Raw genomic sequence first — 14409 nt, 5'->3', positions numbered from 1 at the left:
TCGGATGCATGAGATCTTGATTAGATGTATGATGATCTTGCATGGTATATCATGTTTTTACCCTTTGACACACTGCTATACATGTATAATACACATGCGATATTGACTTTACATACTAAGCTGTTGTATAGTGTTTTGGAGATGAAGTGTATATTCTATCATGAGATGATTATTCTAACGAAATGTTATAAGATGTGCATGAAGGCCTAAGTTACATAAATGGAAAAACATGGATTCACTAACCTTTTTCAGGTGATCTGTAAGTTTGCAAGGATGATCTACCCATTAATAAGTGTCATATGCCAGATGGTATTTATAAGTGATTTAAATTATGATCAAGTTATGATCTAGAACTTGCTAGTTGAAGAATTCCAATTTTGAATACTTATCTTACTCTCAGTTATTGAACCCTGAAAAAAAAAATTCTCTTAAAAGAAGATATCAATATGGAGTCGAACTAATGATATGATGAGTGTCTACATGAGTATAACAAGAATATGAAATAAAATCAACTCAATTGATGCTTAGATGACCACTAGTACGATAAAGTGAACTCAGGTGAGTATGTGTTTAATTTTATGATATTATGCAAGTATCTTTCTAGAAACATTAAAGTAAAAATGGACCTTGAGTTTTGAGTATGATTTAGATTTTGACCCAATTTTGAAAGAAATGACATCACGATGCTATATATATATATATATATATATATATATATATATATATATATCTTGTATTTGGAACATTCTTTTAGCGTCTAATTTGCAGAGATACACAAAGGGGAATGGTACGTTACATTCCAATTTTAAATACTCCTTGATAATGTTCATTTCAATTTCAAGTTCATCGAGGACGATGAACCACAAGGAGAATGTTATGTTACATCCCAATTTTTGACCTAATTTAAAATATAGCCATTGAGGTTCACATGAAGTCAGTTGACAGTTAATTTGGTTATAATCTTGTGAAATGGTAAGATGGTTAGTCGTTATAATTTCAAAATAAAGATAACAAGTTAGTTGATCATTTGTCATGAATTCATGGAATTGAGAAGATGTTTAACTGTTGTGATTATGATTAAATAATTTATTATGATAATATAATTTAACTACGGAGAACTTTCTTACAAGAAACATGTCGAAGGGGTGGAAGCACTGTCAGAAAAGAATTAGGCATAGGAGCATTACCATCACTGGGAATGGGTTGAGAACCTAGTGACTTGAAGCAAGATACATTTGTGGGACCCGCATGAGCTATTTAAATAATTTGAGAAGCATAAATAATTGAGTTAAAATATAAATCGTACCTCTAAGGATTTAATATGATCTTTCACCTATTTATTTTTAATAAATATTTATATACGTGCATATAAATATAAAAATGATTTGGCACCATTATAATTTAATAATTTAATAAAGTGATGTTTACATGTACATATAAGATTATAATAATATTCAAAATATTATAACATTTGAATTATAATATTCGTATTATAATCATCCAACTCTATTCTTTTAAATTTAATATTCTTGCTTTTAACCTAAGTTGCCGGTTCGCGGTTCGGTTCCGGGTTCGGGTTCGAGAACCGGTTCGCTGATTCGACAAAATTTTGAAAAGGGGTTTGGGTTCGTTTGGGTTCGTTGGTACAAAAACATGTAAAAAAATTTAAAAAAAAAATAAAAAAAAATATATATTCATCTTTACGAAGCATGAGTTAGAATTAGAATGTAGCATAGTAGCATAAACACATTTGAACAACAAAAAACTTTAAAACAGCATAAACAATATAGTAGCAAACCACAACGATCATTGGAACCCCTAGCGACTAGATCTCTTTCCTTTCATTTAAAAAATTCATAACTGTATCTGATTAGTTTATGCAGATCAACAGTAAGTTTTAATAAAAATTTCTTCTTTTCATAAATTTATTTACCAAACTCTTATTATGATTAACATAATCGATTGAACGTGGTTAAAGACTAATTAGATCTAGCTTGCAGAAGGTAAATCCCTTTGACCAGCTGAATATTCTTCAATCTCTTTGGGCACAATCTCCCAAGCACTGATCAACAACAGTAAACTGGAAAAAGACCATTCATGGAGGCCTCTGGATAACACAGTCTGACGTCCCAGATTCAGTATTCTTTAATACAATTTTTAATATACCTAGAGGAGAAATAATCAGCCAAACAGTGATAAACAATGTGGTAAGTAGCTGCCCCACCTGACCATATTCATGTGACCGTAACTTTCTTTTGCAGGGCAACATTTCCCAATAAAACGTTGTTTATTGTTTAGTGTTTGAAAAATTCATATTGCTACTCAAATAGGCCCTGAAATTCCTCGAAATTGGTCATGGTGGTTGCCACATGTTGAGCATCTTCTCTTGTGGGTGTCTCAAATTTAGTAGCATTTTGATTCAAATAGAAAGTGTTTTACAGCTAGGTATTACTCAACACTAAAAAACTGTGGCATTGTAATGCTTACCAACCCAGACCCAAGATGTATCAACATAAATTAAATTAAAACATGCTGTAATGTGGAAAATTTATATGTGGTTCTCCTGGGTTCGAACCCTGGTCCGAAATTTTATATGTGGTTCTCTTGGGTTCGAACCAGATCGAACCAGACCTCCAAAAACGAACCCAGGTCGAACCGGACCAGAACCACAAACCGGTTCGAACCAGTATGTGGTCCGGAGAGGGGGGGGAGGTACCCGTGCAACTTAGCTTTTAACTGATTAACACTTGGCATGATAAATCAATTTAGTATTTGGCAATTTGAATTGTCTTATAATCTTTTCAACTTTATCTTCCAACCTTTTAATCTTTTCCTCTCCTCTTCTTTGTTTTTTAGAATTCGAATGGTTTTAAATCTTTTAAAACCGGTGGAAGCCAAGAAGGCATGGCTCTTTCATTTAAACTAAAGCCGAGTTTGGAAGTCGGACGTCTTGATATTAATCCGACTTCCTTATTGCAGGAGAGACATTCAAAATATAACCTCTGCAATAATCCTGATTTCTTTTGTTGTTTGTTTCTAGAATTTTCCTTGTCTCCATAACACTCGATCAATACATTTTACCATTGTTTACTTCTGCGAAATTACCCTTGCAGTTGATTTATAAGCTTATCTGAATTCCATTTCCTTGCCGTGCAAGTACCCAGCCAAGAAGCAAAGATAAATGCACTAAAAGAGATGGTATCATATTCCATAACACTCGACTTCCTGTTGGCAGCGATTTACATCCTTACCCATAAATACTTCCGCCTTCTTCATACCGATTCCTTAGTTCTATTGTGACGAATTCCTGCAATATTATTTGTAAAGCTTTGTTCAAGCAACTTGCCGTACAGGTATCCTTGCTGAGGATAGAAATCCATATTCACTGTAGAGACGTCTTCAAGCAACTAGAGGAAAATTGATTCAAATCCATTTACAAGTTCTCATACATCTCCAAATTCCTATCAGGTCAAGAGTTATTAATTTAGATTATGTTTTACCAATGTTTATTTCATTTTCCATGGCAGTTGGCTAGGTTCTAAAATTTCCTTTTGATCAATGGTCACTATATAAATCCATGTCATTGTTAATGAATTCCTTCTTAACTCTAATAGTTCCAGAATCATCATAAAAAGGAGTCGAATATTATCTCTTAAGGAAGAGTTTCTAAGTGCAATTAAACTTGGATGTATGTTATTGAACTCGAGAACATAATTTATTTTATCACAGTTTATGATAAGATATTCAAATTGATGAACCTTTTAGAAACTATGCAAAGGGCATCTTGCTCATTTTTCCAAGAAACACCTATAATTCATCGACAGTGTAGCCATGATTGGTGAAGAGATGAAAAGAGTAGATTGCTCGTTATATTCCAAAAGACCTGGGATTCACCGACTGTATAGCAATGAAATGGTGAAGAGGTGGAATAAATCTGTAAGAAAGTAAAAGAGAAATCAAACATGAATAACTTAAATGAAACAGTATCAGTTATGACATAACAATGTTTATCTTTTTTTTTAATTTGAATTATTTAATAGCTCATGCATGATCCTGTTAATTGTAACCTCCTGCTGTCAAGTCGAATGGTGTGTTTAAATACCAAGATGCCCAATAAATGTCAGATGATCCTTGTCTATTCTGGGTAGGGAGGGCCTTTCTCATTAGAGATTGTGTGGGGATAAAGATTGGTCCGAGGTTGGGTGGTTAAGCCCCTGAGAATGTTTCACCTCTCCCAAAGTTGTCGGACGTACAACAAACAAAGATAAGCTATACATTCAATTGTTTGTTGAAAACATGTATTATCTCTTTTATATATGAGAAGGTAAGATTAATTGGGTTATTTCATAGTTATAGTTATTTTACACCTAGATACAAGAGATAGATTTTTGGATTGTTTTTCATTGGTATGAATATCGAATATGAGCATATTTCTAATTCTTGAGTTATTGCCATAGTTAAGTAATCAGAAGGAAAGGAATGATACAGTGGTATCTGAAGCCCTAATTGATCGAGTGGTAATTGGAACCCTAAATGATACTGTGGTATCAGAAGCCCAAATTGAATCAGTGGTATCGAAAGCCCTAACTGAATTAGTGGTATCAGAAGCCCTAATTGATACAGTGGTAACTGAAGCCCTAAATGATCCAATGGTAATCGATGCCCAAATTGCTATAGTGGTATGTGATGCCCTAAATTTTATATAGTGGTAATTAATGGTATTCGTCATTTGATTTTGATATAGCGGTATTGGATTGAAGTCGTTATATGATATTGTTAGAGTAGTATTTGTGGACTAATCTGGGTGATTGCAAAACATCCCTACAATGATTTCTCGATTCCAATTCCTTGGTATGTGGATTTAAATTTGTATAGTAAATTCCTTGATGGTATTTTAAGTTCTTAGTTAAGAAATTTTGTTTAACTATTTTTAACGGTAAATCTCTTTCACATGAACATGACTGTTATAACTGTCTTCCTATGAAATTGAAGTAATAACTGAATTTATCAAGTATGTTAGTTGTTAATTAAGACCCGGGAAAACAGGATGTTACATGATATTTGGTTGGATAATGTAGAATAGAAAGCATATTTCTCATGTTCATTTTCTTTATTTGACTTCTCAGATTTTGCAAAAGATGCTTGAGGTTTAGATCTATCGGGACAATTTATTGCATAATGTCCATATAGATCAGATTTGAAGCATTGCATTTTGGACAAGTCTTTCTTTTGTTTGGATTGTCCTTTTCTATGAACATTTCTTTTCCTTTTGTTGTTTTTCTTCTTTCCTTTCTTATGAGCATTTGTATTAAGAACTTGGACATCTTCATCTAAGGTTTTGTGTTTTCCCTTAATCATTAATCTTGATTCTTCTTGAGGACAATCTGATCTTAAACGATCTAGTTTAGGAATTTTAGACCTAGCACTTATACCTTGTACAAAGGATTCCCATGAGTTTGGAAGTCCTCCTAATGCTATTAACTCTTGATTTGCAATCTCATTACCAAGTGCAGATAATTGATCTCTTAAGTTTGTGATTCTCGTAAAGAAAGCATTTATAGTTTCTCCTTTATTCATGCTTACACTATTCATCTGCCTTTTAAGAGCAAGTTTTCTGTCAGTATTATTGATTATAAATGCATTTTAAAGAGCTCAAAACATACGATATGTTGTGGTATGTTTTTCCACAATAGGTACTATGTGGTCTCGAATAGTATCTACAATTATCTTCATTGCCTTTTCATTTTTCTCGATCCATTCTGATTTCGCAGGATCATGTTTAGGTTCGTCTTTGTTTTCTTTTTATAAATGATTCCAATTTGTTTTCTTTTAACATCATTACTTGAAGTTTTTCGGATTCAAAGTTATCAGCACTTCCAAGGTGATGTTCGAATCTCATTGTGTTTGTCATTTTGTAGGGAGAGAGGATTATTTGTTTTAAAGTAAAAATCTGACTCAATAAACTTAGTGCGATCTTTCCTTAGCCAAGCTTTGATACCATGTAAAGTTTACTTACAGATTTTCTTTGCAATGTTGAAGTATGTATATTTCCTGCAGGTATAGTCAAAGCCAATGAAGAAAACAAGTGCTGCATAGTATATATAAAACTAAATGCAAATGATGATAAATATCTCTTCAAGATCAGCATCTGTATTGCCTTTGATTTGCACACCTAAATCAAATTCTGTGTTGCAATATCGGGCAGCATATACTATCTATATAATTCTGGATGGGTACATGGGTGAATGGGCATGTCTCCAAATGGAGACGTGTCCATTCACCGACTGATGTGATTAGTCATGACAAAAGTAATGTCATAAAGACTTTAACTTAGTCTATTGCAATCGTTAACAATCAGTATAAATACGATTGTTTACTGAATTCAATTCTGAGATAATACTTTAATAATAATATGCATCGACAGTTCTGAATGCTGCAATCTCCATAATGAAATTCAGATTATATTCATGTACATATACATATCGGTATTCAGCATATCAACATGTATATATACATGAGTATAGTCTCATGTGATCAGTGCAATTTTCTGAACCAAAGCTATTTGTTTCAACAGTAACAATTAAGAAACACGACAGACCTCTGTTGATAAAATAATGACTTAAATACAATAGCACTGTAGAGTAATCTGCTTTTAAATCTCAATGGATAAACTACTACAGTTGCAGAGATTGAACAAGATATTCAGAATTTAACAAAGATCCCAATGAAAGAGTAATAGCAACACAATATGCAGACCTCTGTTCCTTAGTATGATTAGAATCATAGATTGTTTTATTAATGGCCCCAGTTGCTTAGAAAAGACAGCAGTATATATGAAGACACTCAATGAATCCATGCCACTCCTTGAGGTCCAGTGCTGCTTCTCAGTGTGTTTAGAGAAATAAAAAAGGATTTACAAAAGAGATACTATTCAACGCCCAAGTTTTTAAATGCCGCCAATGATGCTAAAACTGCGTCAAGGAATAGATGAAATTTTCTGCGACCTAACACCATATAAAAAAATCACAAATTCCTTTCACAACTACATTTAATCCTCACAAAAGTTTGTCAAAACTATTCCATGAATATTCAAACCCAAACTTTAGAAAAAAAATGCTTTTTATAGTGTCTGAAGAGTACGCTATTGCAGACGACCACAAAATGAAAATTTTTTCCACAAAAAAATTCAAATGAGTTCTGTGTTACTTAGGGACCCGTTCCATTTCCAAGATGTCCGGGAAACTCAAAAACTTATGGAAACCTTTCCCTTGGCTGTCCCGTCCCGTAAAATAAATGTTTCAGTTTTGATAGCTTGTTTGATTTTCACCCTCATGTGAACTCTAAAGTTATTATTTAACACAAATATTATATGTTAAAGTTCTATAATTCATATAAGCATGCTTTATCCTTGTTTTTATATGAATATTTAAAACTTCCCTTGTATATCTAAAATATTTCCTATTTTTTATATAGCTGTTCTCACTGCCGTCCCCTGCCATCCCTTGCTCCGAGGAAAAAATAATTCCATCCCAGAAACCTATCTCCCCATCTCTCTGTCCCCTTGTACCGGAAACCTGGGGTAACATAGATTGAGGTATTCTCAAAATCTGATGAAAAGGTCTATTCCAAAATCATCTTTGGTCTATGTACATTTCATTTTTGCAAATTTGAGCCTTCAGGATGGCAAGATACACTGCTCTAATACCACTGTAATATCCTACCTAGTTATTCCTTTCCAATTTTTCTCAAGAATATTTCAGAAATATAAACAAAGGATTTATGTAATAAAATCCAGCAAATAGACCAACAAATGCTCATGTAAAATACACAGAAAATGTTATTGCATTATATATTCAGCAATACAAAAACAACATAATTGTAAAAACAATGATAACCATTAGATTGGATAACCATAAATGGACCTAAAATGCAACTGTGAACTCCGTCATGAATTCACCACAATTGATCAATCTAATTTGCATCCAATCCATGAAGAAGAGCCTGAAGGTTTCCACCCTTAGGTTTTGAATTTGAAAGCTGCAAGCTTCCAAGATTCTCCAAGAGAAAGCTGAAATCAAACTCAATCCCAAGCATGCCTACAAATGAGCTCCTCTCCCTTCTCTAAAGTCAACCTGGCAACTCTTCACATTCTTCCTTTTGCCCTTCTTTTTCTTCCTCTTTCATCACCTTTTGGTCTCCTTTTTTAATATTAAAATGACTTTAAGTAATCTGCCATAAGCTCCAATTAAGTCACTTTAAAATAATTTACACAGTAGGCTTTAATTTCTCTAATGTCCCAAGATGGGGACATTACATTGGGTACTCCAAGTACCTGTCTTTGGGACATCCCTGCACCGGGTACTTCTGGGTTTTATCCTGATGTGCATCCCCGGGTTTCATTGTTGTAAAGGCAATGTGAGATGTAGTATGAGGAACATCTTGATGCAAATATTTAATGCCTAGGTAACTAAAGTAAATGAGCTATACATGACCCCGCTATAACTAACTTATAGAAATGACACCTATTACCTATGTTAACATGTGAATATTTCCTCACTTCGAAATTACAAGCTACAAGGCTTAATTCATTCTAGCAGCATGCATTAAGTAGAGAGTTCAAATAAAGTTTATCTTCAACTATTATTGTTGGCATTATTTGGCATTGATAAATATCTTTTTACTGCATAAATTCATTCATGCTGGCATATTTAATAGTTGGATTTTTGTACTTACCTTCAATGCTGTTGTGAATTTATATTAAGTATAATGCTGTCTTAATTTAATAAACGCATAATTACTATTTATTGGTTCTAGTTGATTTTATAATTTCCAACTGTTATAGATCAGATATGAGCATGAAAATTAGGATTTGTATTTTGTCTTGCATTTATTCTTTAGTATTTAAATTTAAACCTCTCTTCCACTAGTATTGTTAGTATCAGTTTGTCGCTTCATTGACAAGCTTCTCTCTAATCTATCCCCTACCTAACCCATGGTGTACAGTCAATGAACAAATGAAATTTAAAGTTTTATATTCTGAAAATTATCATAAATTGTCAGCATAGTATAGAATTTCTGTTCAATATTATTTTTAGCATTTATAAGTATTTTAGAAATTACCAGAGATAATCAACAATTTTACATTTTACTTTCAGTTTGTATATCTGCCCAAAATAGGATTACAATTGCATGTTGTGCAAGGTCCTGGTTTTGGGACATCACAAATTCATCTGTCCAATCATCCATTTTGGGTATCTATTGAGTTAGTCATCTGTGAAGTGGGAAGGATGCTCCCATAGTCAAGAATATTTGAATGAGTCCTTGAGCTAGGGTGTTTGGTTAAGGGCAGGAATCTAACATGTTTGTATGCAATTTACCCACTAGATCTATAAGTGTGAACATTTTTGATTTCCTACTGCCCGCTGAGAGAGTTCTACAACTCGAGCACTTACGGAAATGTCTTTTTGCTATGTTAATCTGGTTACAAGCATAGTTCTTGTTTATTTGATGTAGGAGCATCCTACGCATGGAGCAATCTTGCATTATCTGAGGAGAGCTTCCTTTCATTGTGCTTTCATTTGTTTTCTCCACATAGTGGACTAGTTTTTGTGTTTATGTTTGAAGTATGCATCTTGAGTTTTCTATGGAATTTCGGTTGTTTTTGGGAGCTTGCGCAATCTACAACATTATTGTGGAAGCCATTGGTAGTCAGTAGTCACTAACACTGCATGAGGTACAGAAGCTGAAACAAACTCTTGCCTAAGTAAAAGATGGAGTGACTCCTCATGGAACTGTATAGAGTGGAGTGTGTCACCACAGTACCCTATGTTACTGTGCAAGCTTGGGAAAGCCATGTAGGAACAAGTGTGGTCACTAGAATTTGGATATGTTAAGGAGCCATTCTTTGGCAAATTGGTGAGAAATGACAAACAATCATTTGTCATTTTTGAAGCTAATAGTGATTGGACACATTTGAGTGGCTTTACAAGGTATACAAAAACAATGGGGAATCTGTAGAGCTACATGATGGAAGTTGAAACATTAGATTTCTTGAAGCTTTGGTTACATATGAATGGTATGGCAAGGGCCTTTTAGTTCTTGCATGATGGGAGTTTAGCATCTTTTGTAAATTGTGTTTTTCAATTTGAATTAAACTTAAGGAACCACACATAAGGAAAATGCATCTCTATTGTTGATAATTGTGCTATTGAATTTCTATGTCGATCACAGATCAACATTGCATATAGTTGTACTCAGCATTGCATTTCTTTCCTAAATTCAATATTTGGTGCTATCCAGTTCTTTTTACTGTTAATATATATGTATGTATGTTTTATCTTCTCTGAGAAAAAGGCTTTTTCTTTTGTAGTTTCCCTAGCACAAATCATGCATCTTGTCTTCTGCTTGCAGTTACAGCTGTGGATTTGAAACAAACGGTGCAAGTTGATGCGGATCTCCAGATTAGAGCTTACTATGCGGGACATGTATGCTTTCTTTAAATTTCTATGATCTCATAATTGGATTGATTTGAATCCGAAAAGGTTTTAGTGTATATCATTATTATGGAATAGCTAGGTTGGCTGCATGTGATTCATACAAACCATTTTTCAGTCTGAATCAGTAACTTTTATTATACTTTAATAAGGGCACAAATGCATTAAATTTAAAACAAAATGTGGAAAATCACCATACATCAATTCATCAAATCAAGCTGTGGATGCTCATTTTACCAAGAAGAGGCACATCGGTATATTGAGTGCATAGTCTTTTTTATCTACATCAAGGCCATTTAAAATTACTCAATAAAATATGAAAAAGGATACCTACCTGATTTAAAATCACCCAATAAGACATTCAACTTACTGTAACACATAGGTGCTGATTTGTTTGGATAATTAACAGTCAAGACATAATACAGAGATTGCTCAATTATGCACGAGATGCATCCCTTGTTAACAGTGGTTGGCACTCAATGCTGCCCTTGGAGAGGACCATTTTGCTTGGGGTCAGTGGAATAATTTTGCTTGCATTTTTTATAATGGCCTCAACTGTTCATACTGACTGCCTAGCCCTTGGCTTGAAGATAGGTACCCTCCATTGTATTTTGAGCTTGTATACTGCTGCTGCTCCGACATTGGGTGGGTTGCCTCTTGCTCACACAGTGAAGTTCAATGGTTTCTTCAATTGCCTCATGAACTAGTATTTTGATAGTTACATGAGAAGCTTCTCAATGTGGTCTCTTGATAATTTTTCCATGGTTGCTTGGCTGTTGGTCCCTCACAGTGGCTGCAAAAATCAAGACAAGTTTTTTTTTTTTGCATTGTCTTGTTTGTTTTATCTTTCTACCATAACCTGCACATTGTATGTTTCTATTTTCATATATCTACAGGGATTCTACATTTATGAAAAAGAGAACTGTTTCTATTGTTAAGTGCTTTCTTTATTCTGTTAAATTTTTGTTTTTGGAAGTTGAAATACTAAAGTTGATTGGAAGTGTGTTAAAGGGCTGAAGTCTATTTCAGAGACTTGGGCACTCAAATTGATGTATGCACAATTTTTTGTGAATTAAAAACAGCAACTGATGTACAGTTTTGATTTCAGTCGAATAATAATAAAGAAAAAGTGATCTTTGGTGTTTGTAATAATAATAATAATAATATCACCTGCTGACCCTAATTAGTTGGTTGAACCTATGGCCAAGGAGAAATGAAACATCTTAGATTATTTGGTTCCTCGGACTGTAGAGGGGAGAGCATCAAGAGAGATGTATGATGCCTAGATTAGTTTGTATCAAACTGTAAAAATTTCTTGCATGATGCTGCCGAAGAACAAGCTTAGTGCCACACATATGAGTGTCACAAACACAATCACCACCTATCCAATGAAGATCAGAAAACTTCATAATCAGCTTTCGATAATTGGAAGAAAAGCGGACAATGAAGAGTTGGTGTCCACAGTCTTAAACTTGTTCTCTCCATATCGGGGATCCATTTATTTAGGCCCTCTCTTTTCATGAGAAGTTTCCCACTTTTGGGAAGCTTTGGAATTATTTCTAAGAATAAACTAGATTTGAGTCTAGTTTAGATTGAATGGAAGATAGTTGTAATCAATCCTGATTGGGAAAATGAGGAAAAAGCATAACCAAGCCTTCATTGGAAGACAATTTCACTTGGAAAAGTGGGTCAAAAGGACTTTGGAAGGGTAAGAAAGGAAATGAGGACTTAATTTCTTTTTATAAGGGGAAGAAATGCTTAACCCATATGTGTTTCAAATGCCATGAGAGCAGCAATATGCTTCTAAAGTGTCTTAAGGAGGAAAAGGGTAAGGGAAAGAACAACAGCAAAAGTAGTTTTTAGGGAGTGCGTAAGCGTTAATCACTTGGATAGGATTGTTGAGAAAACATTTGTAATTAATATCAAAGGTGTTGATAAGTTTTGTCATTGATGTCAACAAATCCGATACATTACAATTATTGTCATGTTTATGTCTGTGCATTTGAGTTCCGGAAAGATTCTAAAAAGCTATGTTTGAATTATGTTCTAATCTTAGTAGTTCTTGGTTGTATATCATATATGTTGTTGTCTAGAAGTATCTGTGAAATGTTTCAAAGTTATGTTGCTCAAAAATAACATGTTCACTTAGTTGCACTGTCATGATGTTCAACTCCGCATCCTGTCATTGTTGAGAGTTATGGCTTGAGGTTTGGAAGTAAAGCTACAAGTGAAGTATCGTTTTCTAGAGTTTGAGGCCAAGCTTTAGCAGACGAAAAGTTAAAGAGTATGAGAGTGTTCACTATGCTAGTTGGCGTGTTGTGCTAATGTTCCCAATTGATTAGCTAAAGGATTGTAACATGCACTAGCAAGAGGTAGTGTATGGATGTTCATTGGGACCAATAGAGTGTGTGTTGGGTAATGCATAGTGTGTCCCTTCTTCTGGAGTAATGTGTGGGTTTCTGAACCGATCCTATTACACATTTGGTTCTTAAGGTTTATACTTGTGTCTGACTTGTAGATGTAGTAATCTTGTTCTAGGCTGACATGTTAATGTAATTATGCTTATATATATATATAGTTGTAATATCCCAGATGGATATTGTCCGCAGTTTTTCTCACCAATAAAATTTCAGATTGCAAGCAGATAGCTCATGCAATAAACTTTCAGATTAAAATGACAAATGCTCATATAGAAGACCTCCAAAATTACTAGTGTATTATGAATTTCAGCATGACAATATCATAACCAGCAAATCCATACAATTCCTCATAAATATGTTATTGCACTATACATCAGCAATGCAATAACAAACATCAAGTCCAATCTTAAAAACAAATATACAGTCAAATTCAAAGTAAACTGTAAAATGCACTTGTAGTCTCAAATGTGATGAATCCACCATGGATAATGAATTGGGGCTACGTCCAATCCACCTAGAAAATGGCTTGAAGGTTGGCATCCTCATATCTGAAACAAGAGAAAGCTAGCAGCTTCCTAAAGTTCTCCAAAGAGCAACTAAAAAATCAATTTCAAATCCAAAGATGCCCAAATGAATGAAGCTTTTTCTCTTTTATGCTCAAAATGCTGACCCTTTAGTTTTCTTCTCCTATCCTTTCATCTTTTCCTTCTTTTGTCACCTTTAATCCACTTTATAATATTAATTTGACCCATTTTATAAATTTGCATTAAGCGCCCTTATGCGAAAGCTATTGTTTCTTAAATTTCATTTAAGAATTCCTAATCTCCCAAAAATGGGACATTACAATCTTCCCTCCTTGAGATTGCTTGCCCTCAAGCAATCATAAAGCCATAAACTAATACCAGGATCCCATATCAATCTGCGGGTAGCTTTGAAAACACATCCTACCACATTGCGAAACAAGGTGTCCAAATGCGTCTCATCCATCAACCAGATCCCTGGATCCCATGTCAGTCTGTGAAGTACTGCTGTGTTTGTATGTTGTGCAACTCTATTCATAATCTCAAATGGTGTAGTATCACAACATACTCCACCCAATGCAAAACACACATCCTATTAACACCTGGATCCCAAACCAAACTGTCACCATGTAACAATCTTGACTTGGTATTATTAAAGTTTGAGACTTGGCTAGTGGTATTTTTGGCAAATAGTTGGTATGAAACCCTAATAATAAGTTCTAATGTTGCTGTAAATAATTTGATTCCAGAATGCATAACAATATAGTTACAAAACTTGTATACCATGTGATAATATCAGAGAATGACCTTACAACATTTTATTAAACTCCAGATCACAGCAAATTCCATACAATGTTTAACTTTCAAAAATAGTGCTGAAACACTTTACTAAACGAGTTCTTTAATCTCTATCTACCTTTAAATCTCAAATGTAGACAAGAACAATAGAACCTATGAGTTGCAGAGGCTTGCAGC

The 14409-nt window shown here is 34.0% G+C and overlaps 1 protein-coding gene across 3 annotated transcripts in view; it reads left to right on the top strand.

The window, feature by feature from the left end:
* The window catches only part of CPSF73-II (cleavage and polyadenylation specificity factor 73 kDa subunit-II), a 231700-nt gene that overhangs the window by 15114 nt on the left and 202177 nt on the right, over nucleotides 1–14409 (top strand). For all 3 annotated transcript variants that reach the window (XM_089820839.1, XM_089820841.1, XM_089820840.1), the window contains exon 6: nucleotides 10411–10484. In XM_089820839.1, the coding sequence (XP_089676965.1) occupies nucleotides 10411–10484 (74 nt within the window). The remainder of the gene's footprint in view (nucleotides 1–10410; nucleotides 10485–14409) is intronic.

Source organism: Cupressus sempervirens, chromosome 3, assembly GCF_028749045.1.
Source record: "Cupressus sempervirens isolate cs-2001-9-10 chromosome 3, ASM2874904v1, whole genome shotgun sequence".
NCBI lineage: Eukaryota > Viridiplantae > Streptophyta > Pinopsida > Cupressales > Cupressaceae > Cupressus > Cupressus sempervirens.
The sequence above is the reverse complement of the archived record's forward strand: the minus strand, read 5'-3'. Positions and strand labels throughout refer to the sequence as shown.